General features: G+C 42.8%; 1 protein-coding gene across 7 annotated transcripts in view; it reads left to right on the top strand.

Annotated features, from left to right (window-relative positions):
- The window catches only part of AFF2 (ALF transcription elongation factor 2), a 408,154-nt gene that overhangs the window by 365,097 nt on the left and 23,158 nt on the right, over positions 1–19,899 (top strand). For 6 of the 7 annotated variants that reach the window (XM_081897542.1, XM_081897540.1, XM_081897546.1 and 3 more), the window contains 7 exons: positions 34–196; positions 1,131–2,144; positions 5,134–5,258; positions 10,122–10,338; positions 11,464–11,600; positions 14,529–14,592; positions 18,400–18,536. In XM_081897542.1, the coding sequence (XP_081753668.1) occupies positions 34–196; positions 1,131–2,144; positions 5,134–5,258; positions 10,122–10,338; positions 11,464–11,600; positions 14,529–14,592; positions 18,400–18,536 (1,857 nt within the window). The remainder of the gene's footprint in view (positions 1–33; positions 197–1,130; positions 2,145–5,133; positions 5,259–10,121; positions 10,339–11,463; positions 11,601–14,528; positions 14,593–18,399; positions 18,537–19,899) is intronic. The other variant, XM_081897541.1, reaches the window with a different exon arrangement.

Raw genomic sequence — 19,899 nt, 5'->3', positions numbered from 1 at the left:
TAACAGCCGGTATATGTCTTTTTCTATTTGCAGTGGCCTTGTGTCGCCAGCAGCACACAACCCAGTCTTAATACATTCCAGTGGAGGTTCTGGGAGCTCCAGTGAATCTGAAAGCAGCTCAGAGTCTGATTCAGACAGTGAAACCAGCTCCAGCGACAGCGAATGCAACAAAGAACCACGCAATGAAACACCAAAGGTAAAACAAACAAACCAAAAACCCAAGGTCCAAAAGTGTGACCCTTCAAAATCTCTCTATATATGGGATCTGCAACAAAAATTGCAGCAAAGTAATGTTCCACAGCATTCCCTCTGCCTTCTGGCTGTCCTTTCTCCCCTGAACAGTCAGAAAGTGTTCCATGCCCACAGAGGAATGCCAGAGGTAAAAACTTAATCATGCAGTTGAATGCCTGAGGTAAAAACCAAAGGTCTGACGCCCTTCCCCTCCAAAATTCATTTATATTTCATTTCATTCATTTATACATCTGGGACCTGAAATGAAACATTGCAGCAAAATGATACACTCTCTGCCTTCTGATTTTCCTTCTCTCCTGTAAGCATTCCATGGCCACTGAGCATGCTCAACCATGTTTTGAGGCTGTTTTGAGGTGCTCCCTCTTAGGATTATTTTTGTATCAATTTTTTTTTTTTTTGTATTTCTTCAAATTCAGAAATTCCCCCCAAACCTGATAATTTCCACCTCAACCCCCACCCCTTCTCTCCTCTCCCTTCTTTGGCTACTTCTTGACCAGTGAGTCTCGGCCCACATGTAATGTTAAGCTATGGTCAGTGTAAATAGTTGGGGTGGCTTCAGCTGATCAGTTTAAACTATGGTTCAGTAAACCTTCTTTTATCAACCATGGCTTAGTGTTACATGTGTACTAGGCCAGAGAAATGAGTTGACTCCTAGTATATATGGTGACTATGATGGTCAGACAAGGTCCTTGCAAATAAATATTCACATCTCTCTGCAAATGTTTAAACCTCTTAAGCTTTTAGAGCAATAATGCAATTCATTTGGGGTTGCCAGTTGATGGGGCAGGGTGAAGAATGTTGCTCAGGTTCAGACTTGCTACCAGAAAAGCTGGTGACTTTTCAGAAACAAGACTTTTCTCTCTTTCATCCTTCTGCAGCCTGAACCTCCCTCAGCAAACAAATGGCAGTTGGTGAAGTGGTTAAATAAAGTCAATCCCCACAACAAAATGATCATCAGCAAGCAGCATGAGAGTCATGGTGAAAGCAGCTCTCAATCTCAGAGCAACTCACAGGCTGAAGGACAAAACAAAGGGAAAGCGGCTAGCACCCTGCCTCTGACTGATTCCAAAGACAGGGCGCTCCGTAACCCCGTTTCAGAGAAAGCCAAACCCCGTGTCGCCCAGAAAGCTCCACCAGAGGTGAAGAGTTCCAAGCAGAAATCACCTGCTCACAATGAACCCACCACCCAAAGGACTACCGGGAAAAAGCAACCCAAAAAGATAGAAAGGACTTCCAGTGTAGAAGACTACAATTGGAACAAACCAAATATTACCAGCACACCCAAAGAGAAGGAAACACAAGAAGCCCAAGAGCAGCCAAAAGTCCGCCCAAAAATAACTGCCGGAAAGACTGCTCCGCGTAAAGAGCCAAGAATGACCACAGGGCCAGCACCCGAGAAGAAGAAGTATAGAGGCCCTGGCAAAACAGTTCCCAAGTCTCGGGAATTTGTGGAAACAGATTCCTCCACATCCGACTCAAACACCGACCAGGAAGAAAGCTTACAAGGCAAGAACCTGCCATCTTGCAGTGGCACCAGCAGTGGCACCAAAGCCAAGAACCCCAGCAGCAACGTTCTCGGTGTCAGCAGCCTAACGAGCAACAGCAGCAATGTGTCTGTCGACCAAAGCAATGACTTGGAGGAGCTTCTATCCCCAATACAACTTCTGCAGAGTGAACCCATTTCTCCCCTAAGAGAGTTTGAAGGGCGCAGGCACCTCTGGGTAAAGATAGACCTGGATCTAATCTCTCAGGCTTCCAGTCAAAGTGTCTTCGAGGCCATACCCAGGAAAATGGAGCCCTGGGAGGCCAACACGAAGCACAGGCGACAGTCCCGAGAGTCCCCAACACCAGCGCCCGAAAAACCCAACCCTAAGTTGAAGAGGAAGCACAAGGTAAACCAAACACAAACTCTCTCTCACTCTCTCTCTCTCCAGGCTTGCAGTTATTTGCCACTTCAATTTCCATATAAATAGTGAGGTGACTGTAATAATAATAATTTATTATTTATACCCCGCCCATCTGGCTGGGTTTTCCCAGCCACTCTGGGCGGCTTCCAACAAAATATTTAAAAATACATTAAAACATCAGTCAGACTCAAAGTAATCAGTACAGTAAAAAGTGGGGGCTGGAGCACAATCCTTACATGACGTGGTGTTCTGCAGGTAAGTGCCTCACTCAGCTACCACACTATCACCACCACCATCCCAAAGTATCTGCTGTCATGGAGGAAGGATGGCAGTCAAATAATAAAGGTTGCAATGTTTGAGTGTGTCCCCCCTCCCTTTTTTTTCCTTATTGGTTTAGCATTTTCTCTGGGCCACACCTTCAGAATAAAAATTTGCTCATTCCCCACCAATTATTTTTCTTTAACTGATAAGAGATGCAATGGAAAACAAAAAGAAACAACTCCTAGCAGTGCTTGATTCAAAGCACATAACACAACTACTATGTAATATCTTCATGGGGACTTCCTGAAAGTATGAAACAATGCAGCTCAATGAATTATGGATCGTTCCCAAAATATAATTACAAACGAGTCTCTTATATACATAGCTTAAGTATGTATACAAACTCAGTGAGAGGTGAGAGCTTGACACGTTCTCTCATTTTGAAAAGATATCCAGCCGTATTCTGCAAATAAAAAGAAAATTGTTTTGAAACTATGCTATACTATACTGCCCTGAAAAGTTTAAAGCAGATGTTTCCAAACTTTTCATGTTGGTGACACACTTTTTAGTAATTCAGTTTTACTAGCAAACCAGAAGTTAAACTAACCCCTTATAAGAGCATTCAAGCAACACACCTACACATTGCACCCAACACACTAACGTGTTGTGACAGTTTGTCCTTGAATCTTGCCATCACACTTTTCATCCCGTTCCATACCAGGGTGGTGCACCACACCCTTTGAGAACCACTGGTTTAGAGTAAATGTATGTTTGGGGGGCAGGGGACTTGATAAAATTATTCATGATGTGGAGGAAGTGAATAGAAAGAGGTCTTTCTCCCTTTCATATGTTACTAGATCCCCTAGTCATCCAATGAAGCTGAATGCTCAGAGCTTCAGAGCAGGCAGAAGGAAAGACTTCAAATGTCAGGTTCTACAACTGCTAGAAACTTGCTTAAAAAAAAAAGATGGGAATTTAGGAATTATGGTTCATCAAGCAGGGGAAATGACTGGTGGTGACGGTGACCTACTTTAAAATGGAAATTGACAAATTCATGGAGTCTAGCAGTCTATCAGTAGCTACTACTCATGGACCTTGTGTCTATGGTGGACTTGATAAGTCTTTGGTCCAATACAACAGGGCTCTCCTTAGCTTTCTAGATTAGAGGTGAACTGTAGAAAAGACTGTAAAATGTCTATTCTGGGATTTGCCCGATGCTGATATATTTTAAGCGCCCAAAGAATCAAGGCCAGATTTGGCTCCAAATTAAATGGGCAATGCCTCCATTAAAACCAGCAGAGGTTTTGCTGTTTTGCTGTGACAGTTGCCGAATTATGCCTTGAGAGTATGTAGGTACAGTTGCCAAATTATGCCTTGAGAGTATGTGGGTTTTCCTATATAAACAGCTGTGATTTATCAAAATGCCATTGACTTAAGTCACAGTCCTCCCTTTCCGCAACAACTACCTGTAAAGTGGAATCTATTGTGATTCGAACGACAATGCTTTATCATGTGTTCTATGTTATTTTTGCCCAGGGATATCCTGTTGTGTGGGATATGACAGCATGCTTCAAACTGAAATTTGTTTGTTAGGAAGGAAGCAGGGGTTTTATATCAAAAAATGAGTATTTGCACAGTCTGAAGGATCTCCATCCCCTCCCACCCCCTTTGCCTGAAACAGCTCTATTTCTGGTATCAGAGTCCAAACAGCTTCATGGTTTTTAAAAGGGGGGGTTGTAAATCCCCACAAACGTGATGTCAGCCATCACTACTATTTGTCTTCTGAGAATGCCAGCTTCAGAACTGTGTAAAGGAGAAGAAATCCAAGCAAAAGGCATGCCTTCAACCCTGTGCTAGCAGTGAAATGAGTTTGCAAACCACCATCTCCCTGGTCTGTTTCACAGAATAATATGGGAGTGATAGTGTTGGTTGCATCCATCTCTGAAGCCTGTGTTGCAGCTTGGTCTTCCTGGCTTGACAAACAAGGAAGTGCTTGAGTTCAACTCTCAGGCGCTTGGCATGTTTGGTTCAAGCAGAATTTTGGCTGCAGAGCTTGTCCTCTTTGAGCGTCTTCCTCTTTAATAAAGGGGCCACTTGCCTGTGTGCTCTCCTCTTCAATATATGCAATACTGATATGGATGCATTTGAGTCACAAAATGCTGGCTCTTTGTCAAGAAAGAGATGTAGGCAGCAACAAATCATCTCTAATTTTTATATGATGAAAATTCATCAGCATCAGTACAAATTTCTCCTAAGATACACATTTTGTATGCAGTTATAACTAATATACACATTTTTATTGATTGATATAACAAGCTTAATAAAGAAAAACAAAGTGGTGGTGCAAGAATAATATACAGTTTACCCAAATATGGTGCATTTTTATATACACAATTTTGTGCAGACTCTTTAGAGAACTGCATCACAAATTTCAGAGTCATGCAGGAATTCATAACTTCGTTGAGTTTTGGCTTGTATATTGGTTTGAGAAGTGTGGCTTGGTAATTTCTCACCAGTGTAGGAGGAAATCGCATGTTTTTAAAAAGTATTTTTTGACCAATCCGAAACTGCCTGTCTGGATGCAACCTTGCTTAAAATTACTTGAGAGAATCATTGTGATTTCTTGCATTCTGCAATGGTTGGTAATATTGGTGTTATGAGATTTTGTGTTTATAAAGACATGATTGACTGGTTTTTGTTTTTGTGGTTGAAGCAGTCTGAAAACCAAGACACGCTTGGTGAAAACAAGAAACAGCGTCTGGAGGAGGCTGCTGCAATGTGTTCGCTTCCACCCTGCATCTCCCCAATACCCAACCACAGAGTACCAAGTACTAAAGAGTAAGTTATTCCTAATATTAAGATGGTCCTTTACAGCATGGGTGTTCAGATCCAGTTGTCATAGGGAAGCCTCTCCTTACCATTTATCAATAGGGCCAGCTTTACCATTAGGCTGAATTAAGTTGCTGTCTCAGTCAGCTGGCTTTGTGTGTCATGAAATGGCCAAAAATAATAATAGAGGTGCTTGTATGGTTGTCTGTCTCATGGCCAGCCTTGGGTACCTTTGCACTATGACTGTGTCTGTGTGTGGTGGGTGGGTGTGGATTGCTGTTCATCCTCAGCTGCAGGAAGTGTTGGGCCAGCTCTAAATATTCCTGTTATGCAAAAGAATCTTATAACATCATCTCTTTATGGCTGCAGTGGACTTTTCTATCTTACACTAATGGAATGCAATTTGCATACTTTTATAGGTGATAAGTATTTCTTGAACTACCTGTCTTTCTAACCAGAATGCTAAGGAGAGGATTGTGGGAATTCCTTAAACTATTTGAAACTGTTCATGTTAATTGGGTTAATCTTTTTGGACTTGGTCCCATCAGCCCCAGCTAGCATGGCTAATGGTCAGGGACGCTGGGAGTTATCGTCCAAAACATCCAGACGTCCAGAGGTTCCCAATCCCTGAGTCAGCAACAGTTTTGCAAATATTCTGAATAGTGTATATACAATATGGGTGCAACATTTCAGTCGCGTTGTTCATGTTCCCTGTTTGTAGTGGGCACAAGGAAGAACACCCTTATAATTTGTTATACCTTTTTGAACCTTCAACTGATGTCCCAGTTAAAAGTGGCTCAAAACCAATATAGTTCATTACCAGTCATGTTGACCCTTCTTTCCCATATCTCTCTTCGTTGAGGCAATTCTTAATACTATACATAACTATTACTACAAGCATCATGTGGGAGGGATCGATATCCCCCACCTCGTGTGCCCAGCTTTATCCTTTTATTAATTTTAAAGCCCTTACTTTGGACTTACTATAGCAAAGATATTTACGTTATTAAATAATCCCACAATTAACAGGTAAATCATCTCCTTTAAACCCACTGTGAACCAAATCAACCAGTTCCCAAACTCACTTATGTCTATGTAATTACTATTTCCACTTAATGACAACAGTGCAGTTACAATATTTAAATCCCCCATTTCTCAAGTCTGAAAAAGACACAGATAGTTTGCATGGTGTTAGATGCATTTTAAAATGATACAAATTTTCTCCGTGGCATTTCTTCAAACACATAAGTTTATCTTTCTCTAACACTTACATTATTTTTTATGAATCTTTTATTTCCTGCCTCCAAGCCTTAGGGATCTACCCCCAACCTGATGTTTCTTAATTTGAGCTTGTTTTCTAGGTCATTAATTTGATTCCTTAGAGCTCTGAAACCATTGGTATCTTCTGTTAAAATATAATTGTACTCATCAATAGTTATTTCCCCTATGCTAGCTTTCCATTCCCCTGATCCCAGATGCTCCTAGTTGCCAAGCAAAATTTTTCAACTTTCTTAACTCATATATTTAACTAAGACCACGATCACATTGCAGTTTATTATTAATCTCCTCCAAGTTAATATTTAACCCAATCCACTTCGATAACTTAGTTCCAGAGGAGCACACAAATACAAAAGTTTAAAGCAAGGAATCGAGAATATCCACCAAAAAGAATATATGGAATATCTGGCAGCAAAGTGACTTTGCTGAGGTTATTATAATGGGCTACACTGACTATTCCCCCACTTTTATTTTCGAACAAATAATAGCCATTTCAGAGTAGGCTGAGCTATTTCTCCAATATATATAATTGTGAAAATAACCACTCTTTTCACTGGTTGCTGCAGCTTCAGTACAATTGTTGGGGAGGAGGGTTCACAATTACCTTTCCCTTCGTAGACAAGTCAGATGGGTGTCCTCAGCCAATTGGATGTAGTGAATGTGCTCCCATCACAGTGCTATACGATGGTGTCATTGTGGGCAAATAAAATCAATTCAAATTGAGAGCAGGAATGCAGAGTAAATTAATAGGTGGACACTTCTAAAGCAATTGCTGGACATTGTCAGCAACGTGAAGTGCTTACTCTCCATGCTCATGGCCTTCACCAATATTCATCTTCAGGTTCTTCTCTTTTTTTACTGTTATTTCTTAGTCTCAGAACCACAGTTTCTAGCTCTCCGCACAGCCCTACACTTTGCAAGGATTCAATTCCTAACTGGATTAATGTTATCTCTGGGCAAACCACATCAGACTTATTTACTCATCTTTTACTCCCATGCTAAGGAACCAATCCAATGTAGTTATTTCTTTTTAATTACTGTTGCAGTTTTTTTTATTATTAATAATACTTATATGCCAAGAATATGTGAAATCCCTAAACGCTCTATATAAAGCACAATGAGATCATTATAAAAGAAAGTTTGTGTGCGCACACACACATTTTATAACCAAAAATGCAATGAAATATAGCAGAGACTCCACCAATAAAATATGAATTAATAATTATTCATAGATGTCTCCCATCAGGGGCAGACTTTGGTCTTTCAAATTCCAGCAGCACCCTGTGCCAGGTCCAGATTTGGTGTCCTCCCTGCCTCTCACCTTCCATTCTGCTCAGTTCAATTCATCAGACACCCTGTGGCGCCCCCTATACTTGGTCCCCAGTGCAGCAGAACCAGCCATACTACCCTAAATGCATCCTCTGCTCCCATCCTGCTCAAGTGATATTTGAATAGTAGAATCACAGGGAGTGGAAACAAAGGCTGCTCATGTTCAAGCTAGATAGCTCAGCAGGTGCAACAGGCTTGAGAGTCTTGATCTCCTTGTCATGGATTTGAGCCCCACATTGGGCAAGAGATTCCTGCAGTGCAGAAGGGTTGGACTAGATGACAGTGATAGTCCCTTCCAACTCCATGATTCTTTGATTCTGAACTTACCATCCCCAGAGAGATATAATGCTAATGGGGTATAGGAGCTTCCTACACTTTGTGATTCCATTATTCAGATGCTACTGCAGTGCCTTGGGATCCACCCAAAGGACTGTGGGACAACATGAGAATTAGGGCTTAGGAGTTTCTCACACAAATTAGAAACCCTTCCCTCATCTACAGACATGCTTGGAAAGGTTAAATGAAATCTATTCTTTGCCACACATTCAACCCCCTCTTACAAAGGTCTGGTTAAAGCAAGTTGAACATGGGAAGTTACATTTCACCCAGTCAGCCTCTTGATCCATCCAGGTCAGCATTTTTACACCGACCCGATGCCGCTCTCCATGTGTTCATGCAGTGACCTTTCCCTGGAGATGCCAGGGGTTGAGACTGCAATCTTCTGCATGCAGAGGATGGGCTCTATCACCAAGCTCTTGCCCCTGCCATAGCAAATTATTTTGCACTCAGTTCTCTTGAATATGTATTCTTAGCTAAGAATCAGATAGATGGATAGATAGATAAAACATGTGAGGAAGAAGGGCAATTAAATGCCCATTTTGATGAAACTGGTTTTTAATTTGCTAATGGCCACAATTAGGGAATAACTGGAATGGATGCTACTATCGCGAAAGCTCGGGAAGCATACTGCCAGCTGAGGCCATTGAATTTCCCCCAATCGAGAAATCAAGCTGCTTTGCTTTCCTTGTTCCTCTTTGATTTGTTGCTTTGAGGTATTGTAAATCTATAACTGCCTGACACTGACTTAAATTGACTAAGAGGGAGACATAAATTCTTGTTGACTTAATTTGCTATTGAAAATTTGAGTCAATAATCATGAAAAGTAAATGGCTGTAGAATGCAATATGAGTTGTCTAAGGAAAAATTAAAATTCAAGTAATCTTCATTGACTGGACTAGGGCAGTAACTAAAATAATAATAATATAATAAAATCCATGGTCAAATTAACATGTTAAGAAATCAGCTGGGTATATTTGCCTCTCCTTTTTTTTTAACAGCTAAGGTTTAAATGTCAGTCTTTTTTCCCCCCTAGGGGTGGTGGGAAAACATTTCCAAGGCACTAGATCATTTATTCATTTAGTGAAACAATTTTTATGCTGCTTAACCACAATAGCCTCTAAGAAGCTTACAAAAACGCAATACCAAAAAACAACAGTTAAAACTATAAATTCAAACATCAATTAAAATGCCCGTTAGAATGAAAAAAAAAAAGTATTCCGTAAGTGCCAGGAGTTCAACAGAGAAGGGGGCCTTTCTAACCTCAACTGGAATAAAGTTTTATAAAATTGGACCCATAATATTGAGCAAATTGTTCCTGTTGGGTACAAACTGTGTGTCTGAGCCATGGAGAATCGCTAACAATGACTCCCCCCCCCTCCCAAAATAGGCAGGGAGATAAGGGTTAAGACAGCCCCTGAGGTAACCTGGACTCAAGTTGTTAAGGGCCTTGTAAATTAATACAATAATCTTAAACATGCGCTGGTAGTGGATGGGCATTCAGTGCAAGATTTCAAGCACTGAACTAATGTGCTGGCAATCATCTGTCCCCCATCAGCAGTCTAGCTGTAGTGTTTTGCACCAACTGGAGCCTGTGAAGAGCAATTACTATATTAGCCATTTTGGATGGACCCAAGTTGCAGGGCATACTTTTGGAGTGCCTCAGCTATGTAGAGCAAGCACTTACACACAGCACTGTCACCTGACATTCGCAGTAAAGGTACACATATGCCTTCTGAATGCAGCTGCTGCTGCTGCTGCAGTAGCAGCAGCAGCAGCTTCAGGAAACTCTTGGAAACCCAGGGCCCAGAACCTGACCAGCGGCAGCTCCTGTTGACTCAACAGGAGGCACAAAAGAATCTGGCTGGAATTTGCCGGTGTCAACGCATCCCAGGTTATAACAACAGGTCCTTCTTTCTCGCTTGGCAGCACCAGCTCAGCGAAAAAGGCAACAAAGAAAAGGGAAGAGAAGCTGTTTCCACCCCCGTTGTCTCCTCTGCTCAATGAGACGGCAGCCCGGCGGAGCAGCAGCAGTGGCAGCTCCTTTGGCCAAGAGAACAACCTCTCAAATCCCTTGCAGGCCAGCACCTCCTCCAAACACCGGAAAAATGAGAACAAATCTGCTTCTAGCACAAAGGGGAGCTGTGTAAGTCACTCAGGGACACTCAAGAACAGGGATTCCCTTGTACCAGAGCAAACTGTTGCTCCGCCATGCCCAGTCCCCAGAGTAGCCAATGTGGCGTTCTCCCGATGTTGATGGATTCCAGCTCCCATAATCCCTCACTGTGGGCCATGATGGCTGTGTGGCTGATGGGAGTTGGGGGGATGTCCAAATAGGATCTATACTGTTTGCTGCAGGTTGGCCAAACAGAGTCAATGATGGGCTGAAAGTGTTCCAGGGGAAACTTGGGGGCAAATTTGGAGGGGCTTTTTGGCAAAGGGGTGCAAGGGGGGAAGTGCAGAATTGACTTCCCTTTATTACTATGCCTGTTTTGCAACAGTGATCATTCCAAGGTGGGAGGGGAAAATATTGACCTCCACCAGCTGCTACCATTTCCCCACTGACTCCCCTCCCCATTAGAGCAGCACTATAGCATGATGTGATGTTGTTCGGGGAGAGGGGCAGTGGAGGGAAGTGTTAACCGCCATTTGGCATCCACAAGGGGGGAAAGGGTCACCACCAGTAAGTTCACCCTTGCTCAGTTTTGCAAAAATGGAAAGGAAAAAAAAACCCGGGCCAGCATTTATATGTGTAAAATTGCAAGGGGGAGATTGTCCTTCACCCCAGGAAGCAAAATGCCTTGGGCTGGGCATGCTTTTTTGTAATGTCCTATAGCAATTCAATAGAATTAAGTCATTATTTTAATGGATGTTGATTTAAATGTGTAGGGGAGGAAGTTTGTGAATTATTTTTCAGCGGCCGTCCCACTGCTTATCCCCAGTTCCAGCCCTAATCATCGGATCCTGTGAGTCTTTCACTTGCCATTCATCTTCTTTCCACTTTATTTTAATAAGCAAGCGATGCTACAAGGCGTCCATGCTGACATTACACCTTCCTAGAAGTGGGTGTTAATGATACCGTGCGTGTGAGCAATATGTAGCTGCTTGTTCTTAATTAATCTATTGAGCTTGACTTGTGACATAAGGGCTGCGAGATGCAAAATATGTGCCTTGGTTTTAATTTTGAGACACACAAACTTGCTTAACACGACATCTAGAGATATTATTAGCACGAAAACCAAAGCCGCTAATTAAAAATCGCTTTCTGCAGGAGGAAGATTCCCACAGCAGGTCCTCAAACGCTCTGCCCGACACCAGCCACCCAGAGAGCAGCATCTGGCCTGCCACTCCTGCCTTCACCAATGGGAATCGTGATCCAAGGAGACCTAAAATAACATTTGATGATACGTAAGTAGTTAGAGCAAACCTACGCAGCCATTTCTTGTCCATGCTTTAAATTGGCAGAGCCCTGCAATTGCCTAGATTTGAGGCAAAGACTCTAAGAAAATGTGGGAGATGCCTGTAACTGCAGCAGCATCTGACTTGGTACCCTCTGGATTTGTTGCTGGACTCCAGCTCTTAGGAATATAGGAATCTGCCTTATACTGAACCAGACTCTGATTGGCAGCAGCTCTACAGGGTTTCAGACAGGGAGCCTGTCCCAGCCATACCTGGAGATGCCAGGGATTGAACTTGGGACCTCCTACATGCAAGGTATGGTCCTTCCCAAATCTAAGCATCCCTGAATCCATTGGCTATGCTGGCTGGTGCTAATGGGATTTGTAGTCCAACAACATCCAGAGGGCACCACCTTGATTTTCCTTGCTGCACTTTATAAGTTAAGAAATATTTTCATGCATGGGGAATTCTTGCTGCACATGTTGCAAGAATTCAGTTCCAGTTCTTGAGATGTTCAGTATTTCCAAAGAGCTGATATATAGGGAGTAGCTGGGTAATATTGATGGAGGCAAAACGTTAGAGATCTCCTATGTTTGAGTATAAGAACCTGACATAATTAGAACCTTGGTGGATTAGGATGGCAATCCTATGTGTGCACTTAACTGAAAGTAAGCCCCACTGAATTCGTTAAGACTTGGTGCCCCAGCCAACATGGCTAATGGCCAAGGAAGATGGTGAGTTGTAGTTATGCAAAATCTGCAGGGTCAAGACTTTCTCATACGTGATCAAACCCCTCCATGTGGTCCATGGCCTCAATCTTCCCCATGACCACCATAATGACTATTGTAACTACAAAAACTAGGCACACTCAGAGTATTCCTGCAACTAGCATCATGACTAGTTTTGCCCTTAAGGCTATGTCTCATCTTCTCTCCCTGTGCCTCTTTTAACTGGAGATTCCAGGGTTGAACATATACCCTTTTGCATTGCCACTATTGCCACTATCCTCATTTAGGTATTTGTGTGGAATTTTAGCTTGACCATCATGTTAGAACTATATACATCTTCTCTTTTTCCTGTTGCATAATTTTACATTTTAGCTTTTCTAATGGAACCTTGTTACGGTTAATCACTTTGAATTGTTTCTCTTTTCCTTCTGTTCAGCAAAGTTTAATAGGCCCCTTTGGGCTCCTGGTTTCCACAGTTAGCCATTTTGCAGCCAGCTCATCAATCACTTCTTTGCATCCAGCAGCTTAGCACTGATAAGACTGAAAGAAGCAAAAATAAATGGGCGCTTCTCCTCCTGGAAACCAGTCAGCGCTTTTTATCAGATATTTGACATACAAGAGCATTCTACAAACATAAGGCTTAGCCATGGCTTCCACTTAACTGCAGTGAAGCGTTGTATCTAAATACCTAAACAGTGGTTAATAATTGGCTGCAAGCCAGGAAGAGAGCTTATTTGTGGAGGCATGGGTTTAAATATTATTTGTTTTAACCACGGTTAAGCATTACATCTGCACTGAACAAGCCATGGTTGCAATAATTCCCTCATTCCTCAAGGCTCTCTGGCATCTCTAGGTCTCATCAGTGTCTCCCTCCAGGGGGCTGGGCCTAGATCATGACAGTAAATCTTTGTTTGTCTATATGTTTTGGATCTTAATCAAGGGAGATTCAGTATCAGATAGTGGGCACACTGTCAGGCGATAAGAACAAAGGGGGACCCAGCTCAGCCAGAAAGCTCAAGTGCCCTTGGGCCAGTCACACTCTCAGCCTAGTCTGCTTCATGATAAGGTGGCAAGGATAAAACAGGACTGGAAAGCCATGTATGAGGGCAATAGTTTCTTGGAATAATTAAAAAAAACTGATCAAGGCAACAAGTCCTATCGGTATTAAGCTTCAGACATCAGCTAAAAACCGCTTAAGCTTTCCCTAGAGCATAATACAGCCATGTGTATCGATGAACAATTTGTTTCCTTTCCTTTTTCTTTTTATGCCACACTAGCTCCCAGTCTGTTTGTTTCCAGGCACAATTCAAAGTGCTGGTTATGACCTACAAAGCCCTATAAAGGTCCAAGCTCTTTGAAAAACCACATTCCCTCATAGAAACTTGTCTGGGTTTTGAGAACTTTCAGGGAGGCCCTTCTCTTAGTCCTGCCACTCTCGCAGGCATACTTGGTGGAGATGCAGGAGAGGGCCTTCTTGGTGGCTGCTCCCAGACTCTGGAACTCCCTCCCTAGAGAAAATGGACTGGCTCCCTCCTTGCTGTCCTCCTGCCAGCAGGTGAAGACCTTCTCATTCCAACAGGCTTTGGGAAACTGGCTGCTTTTCATGAAAGCCCTGGTGCAGTGTTGCTGTTGTTGTTTTTTATAACGATCTGCCTGTTGTTTTTTTAAATATATTTTTTATCTATAGTTTTAATTCTGTTAATGTTTAATTGTTTTATTTATTTTCCCAATGTTTTTAGCTGCTCTTATTTTGTCTGTAAGCTGTCTGGAGTCCCTGTCAAAGAAAAAGGCAGGGTATAAATACGTAAGGATATTTGTGAGGATTTTGTTTTTCACCACATAAAACATATGTGATCAAGCTCACTGCGATTTTGTATGATAAACCAAACAAGTGTTAACCAGGTGTAAAAACCAAGTCTAAACCAGGCCAATGAAACAGGAGCAGCTAACACAGAGGGATGTCACCAATAAGCCAGCCTGCCAACACCTTTATCACCATCACTACCCGGACAGTGTGGGGAAAGGGCAGAGGCCAGCTTGGAGCCAGACCAGGGCACCAATATTGCCCATCTGACACTCCTCCCAGTGTGCCCACATGGTCCCAACCTTGCCAGCACCCTGCTGTGCCCATTCTCTAAACAGATAGTGACACTGGAGCCTCATTTCCTACTGCTGCTGCTGCTTACTCTTGTTCTCCTTGTTTTCTTAGGCTTCGCAATGCAGATCACTACATGCAAGAGGCCAAGAAGCTGAAGCACAAAGCAGATGCCCTGGTAGGTCTTCACATTCTATTCCCCACCCCACCCCCCACACTCCTTGTAAGGCAGTTTGCTCAGAACTGCAAAGGTATCGTGATAAGCCAGAGGGCTGCTTCAGATTTGCATGGTGTATTAAAGTGTCAATTAATTACTCTAATTATTGGCGCAGAGCACCATTAATTAGCAGAATCTGCACATCATCTGCAGTAACACAGGGTGTTCCCAGATAATGTCTTCTGGCCAAGTGGCAGCAGTCAGGCCGTTCAAAGTTGGATTTACCAATCAATTGCAGGGCGGCCATTTAGGCGGTGCCCACCCCCCATGGAAAATGCATCTCTCTCCAAAGCTAGAGCACTAACAAGGACACAGATTCGTCCTCATTAAATAAGCTAATGTATGCATATAGATGCAGATTTGGAAATAATTACTATAATTTAAATAAGACAGTATATCTAACCATAGTGAGGAAAACTATGACCAAGGGACCAGACCCTCCTATCCAAAACCAATACCAACTGGGATAACAATATTCACTTGGAAAGCTTGTTGAAAGAGCTGGAAATATTGGAAGGCTTGTTGGAAGGTAGAAGGTTGCACCCCATTGTTCCATCTGTCCTGTTACTGAGCCCTGTACAGTGGATGAGATGTGGGCATGACTTAACATCAGTCCCTCTTCTCAGGGAACTCTGCAAGGGGAATGGGGTTCTGCTAGCAAGCCTCTGCACCTATAGTTCCAGGATTATTTGGGGGAACTTAGGATTACTGTTGAGTGGTATAAAAGTACTTTAAGAGGACAGAGCAGATGTAACCTGTTTGTGCAGCATTTATTCTGGCTGGTAGTAACTATCCAGGGTCTTGGCCTCTGCTGCCTTTGTAGCTTGGGAAGGAGGTGCTTTGGATGGAAACAGGGTTCCTCTGCATGCAAAGAAGGCACTCTCTCACTTGGCTGCATTCCCTCCCTTGATCCGCTCCTGGCGTAATTCAGAATTTGGACTGTGCCCTATGCTCGTCACTGAACTCATATTCATACTTCTTGAAGTGCCTGTTCCACGATGGGGACCCGAGCTGATTTGCTGATGCCGGACTGTGGCGAGCATGCTCATAAACATAGCTATCCATTGATGAATATTTCCAAAAGCACCTTACCGTGGCCAGTTGACTTTTAAAGGAGCTCGAACATTTCTTTACCCCTTGGAGCCCACTAGCAAACAGTTAGAGGCAATGGCTCATGGCCGCTTCTGCACACCATGCCAGTTTGTTCACCCCACCCTACCCAACCCTGTGCTCCACTCCCTACTGCCCAATTTGCTCAACATGTTGATGAGCCTTTCATCTTGCTACCTTTATCTGCGTCTGGCAGAATTCAGTCTGTTTCTCATGCAGCACTAATGCAAAAAGGCACCATGCATCATGCTGCTGCCTGAAGGAAGCTCTTTCTCATCACATGGTGTTGCTGAATATCCCCTATGCTCTGACTGGAATGCAGAGACAAGCACCATTTAACAACTTGACAGCAGCCTCACATGACCATCACAGACCTCTCACGTATCCATCATGGCGAAGGAACAACCTGTATTTGACCCTATTTTTTTACCCCATCCCTGAGCCTCCTGTTATTCTTGCCAGGGCCCTCATCACATGCCCCCCTTTTATTTTCCTGGATTTGCCTGCAGTTTGTTATCTCCATGTCCAATCAAGTCACCTCAAGTAGCTGTCACCTTTCTGACAAACTAGGTGTGTGACATTAGAGTCATCTTTGCATTTAGCATTGGGAGGGTTGTATTTTTTTATATAAAAATCAGTGCAAATTGCATCAGTTTTGGGTGGTTGATAAATAATGGGAACAGAACATGCACAGAGAGGGAATTTAACACTTTCCTCCCCTCGTCTTGAGTGAAATTTAATAAAATAATAACAATAATAATAATAATTTATTTATACCCCTCCCCGGCCAGAGCCAGGCTCATGGCAGCTAACACCAATAAAATTACAGTAAAAACATAATAGGGGGGGAAACAATTTAAAATACAGGTTAAAATGCAATTTAAAATGCCGCCTCATTTTAAAAGTAGTCCATAGATTGAAACCATAAGGAGAGGAAAACATAAGGGTCAGACTGAGTCCAAACCAAAAGCCTGGTGGAACAGCTCTGTCTTACAGGCCCTGCAGAAAGATGTCAAGTCCCGCAGGTCCCTGGTCTCTTGGGACAGAGTGTTCCACCAAGTCGGGGCCAGTTGATCTTCATCATTATTCTTCATTGGCACCAGAGGAGAGGATTACAGAAGAGGGGTCTTCAAAAGAGGGGTTCCCCTCAATGCTTTACTGATCCTAATGTAGAAGGAGGCAGGTGCACAGGTGAGGCTCAAAATCAACAAACCGCCCTTCAAATAAACATTAAATCTTTCTTGGTGGTTAAGTCATGATTGTTCATGTGCATATCCACATCAGCTGCATACAGAAGCTGTCTTCAGGCATTCATAAGTGGCGTAAATGTCAGAGAGAAGGGAGTGCATGCATGCTAGCTTCACACACTGTTGCTGTTCCAGTTACCCTTCAAGGGTTTTAGTCAAAGGGAGCCTCTGCTACACAAAGAAGCTCCCCATGCATTCTAGAACCCTGAAAGATCAGTATGGCTGTCTCCCTCATTCATCTTCAGCAGGCATTTTAAAAATAAGAAAGGTCCTCTTCACTGAAACATTTGATGGCCAAAAGATACTGTTTTTCAGGGGCTCATCCTATGGCTGTCTTCCATTTCATAGCAGTTTCCAAACATGCTGCCACCAACTTCAAAGAGATTAATGATTTCTATAGTACAACCTCATTATGGGTGTTCCTTGGGTGTCTCGTGTACTTACCTGGCTTTGCTTCACATTGGTTTGTGACTTGACTGTTGCTTCAGCAGCGGGAATAAAAACCTATGCATAGATAGGTATAATACCTATCTACAGCAACCTTAAAATTATCAGCTATGAAGATACGTGACTTTTAATTTTTTCTCAGATGTTTTAAATGTGGGGGTTTGGGGGGGAGGTTAAAAATGATATGGCTTGCTGTTTGCTTCCTATTTGGGAGGAGGAGTTAAAGAATAGAGGAGGCTTTCCCACTGCAACCAGTCTCCCTCCAACTGGTAGAGGACAATGTGGAAGAGGATGACAGAGCTATCATGCTCATTTTGGCCACTTACGAATGCATGGATAAGGCTGAAAAGTGTACGGTTGATGCAGATATACCTGTGAATGAAGACTTTGATCCTTCATTTGAAGTTCATGGCTTTAGGTAAAAGGTAAAGGTACCCCTGCCCATACGGGCCAGTCTTGACAGACTCTGGGGTTGTGCGCCCATCTCACTTAAGAGGCCAGGGGCCAGCGCTGTCCGGAGACACTTCCGGGTCACGTGGCCAGCGTGACAAAGCTGCATCTGGCGAGCCAGAGCCGCACACGGAAACGCCGTTTACCTTCCCGCTGGTAAGCGGTCCCTATTTATCTACTTGCACCCGGAGTTGCTTTCGAACTGCTAGGTTGGCAGGCGCTGGGACCGAGCAGCGGGAGCGCACCCCGCCGCAGGGATTCGAACCGCCGACCTTTCGATCGGCAAGTCCTAGGCGCTGAGGCTTTAACCCACAGCGCCACCTGCTTTAGAACCATTCATTTAAGTCACTTACAGATGCTGAAATATAGGGCTGTGGCTCTTCCTTGCTGGACTACAAGAGCTCACCATCTCTGGTTTTGACAAAAATGTATGAACCATTGGGCTCGTGTATGCCTATCCCGAAGTCAAACCTGTGGCATTATCTTGAATGTGCTTCTTCTTCCCCCTTTTCAGATGGAAAAGTTTGGCAAAGCGGTGAATTATGCTGACGCTGCCCTTTCCTTCATCGAGTGCGGCAATGCTATGGAGCGCGATCCATTAGAGGCGAAATCTCCATACACTATGTACTCCGAGACTGTGGAACTCATCAGGTTAATGGCTTTCCTGTGATCATTCTCATAATCTCATTTCACTCATAATTAGAACTTGCTACGCTTTTTAAAAGTATCATTTCGACCTCATTAATGATTAGTCCAAGGCATCTTCATCTCAGAAGTCATCATAATTAGTTCTTCTTGCCATTTTATTAATGTCACAGAAAATTTATAATTGATGGACACTGCTCTTATAAATTAGCCCCGTTAGAGGTTATAATGTGTGTGTTATATAATTTGCAATATTCATAAAATTAAAATTGAAATGTAGTGGGTGGAAGTAAAGCATAGTAATTTCACCATTTGGCAGTGACACTTGTCTTTTAAAAGGGATAGTTTTATCATTCCAGACATTAAAGGGAGCCCACTGGGATCTCTGTTATAAACCCTTTTTTCCCAGAGGTTTGTAATTTGGCTGTTAAAAATTGTTCCAGAATGAAATTTGTCAGTTTGTTTCAGCTTTTCAGCCCTTGTTTTGCATGTATATGCACACATACACACACACACAAAAAAAATTGACTTGCATAGATGTGTATTACTGGCTGAGAGAAGCATGCCAAAATTTTGTTAGCTTCAGTTTCCAGTGGTTGCTGTTTCATGGGAGTCAAACGGGTTTGGTAGGGGAGGGGGACATTCCTTCTTTACAAAAAGCCAATCAGTGATCAGAGTGAATAGGATGACGTCTAGAAATCACAGTACAAACAGAAGCATGGGTGAGCCCTTAGTCTGAATCCAACCAAGAGGGTCTTATCTTATGTGCATGCTAAATTTCAAAGACTATACGCCTTCATTTCAAAAGGAGTTTGCAGGATCTTTCCCATGTAGTGGTTGTGATCAGCAGTCTTCGGCTTAATTCAACTTGACAGAGATAAAGATAGATCTATTGATCAGTTAACCCAGCTCTATTTATGGGCTGGTAAATATGAGATTTCCTTGAAGATCCTGGAGTTATTAATAGGTTCTGCCCCAGAGCAGTTTTCAATTCAATTTCCTTTGCTGCAACAACTTTCACTTAATATGGGAACACTTTTTAATAGCAGCTGAAACATGGCAGGTATTAAAACTGTTGCCATTTATTTATTTACTTGTTTTATGGGAAATATAGCTAGCCTGCTTTTCCATAATGCTTAAGGCAGCTCAGAGCGTAACTTTAAAATAGCTATGGATCTTTATCTATATAAAAATAAGCAAGAGTAGCCATAAAGCTCCAGGTTCGCAAAATTTGGCCAGATCCCAAGGCCTCAGAGGATAGATAAGGATGGAGAAGAATCTTCGTTCAGTCCGCTTTTTTATGTGAACAGATCTGATTTGCACTTCCCACACCAATGTGCAGATTGGAATGCAGTTACCCTTTGGATTT

Source organism: Podarcis melisellensis (assembly GCF_964234715.1).
Source record: "Podarcis melisellensis genome assembly, chromosome: Z".
Lineage (NCBI taxonomy): Eukaryota > Metazoa > Chordata > Lepidosauria > Squamata > Lacertidae > Podarcis > Podarcis melisellensis.
Note: the sequence above shows the minus strand (reverse complement) of the source record. Positions and strands in the feature narration are given on the sequence as shown.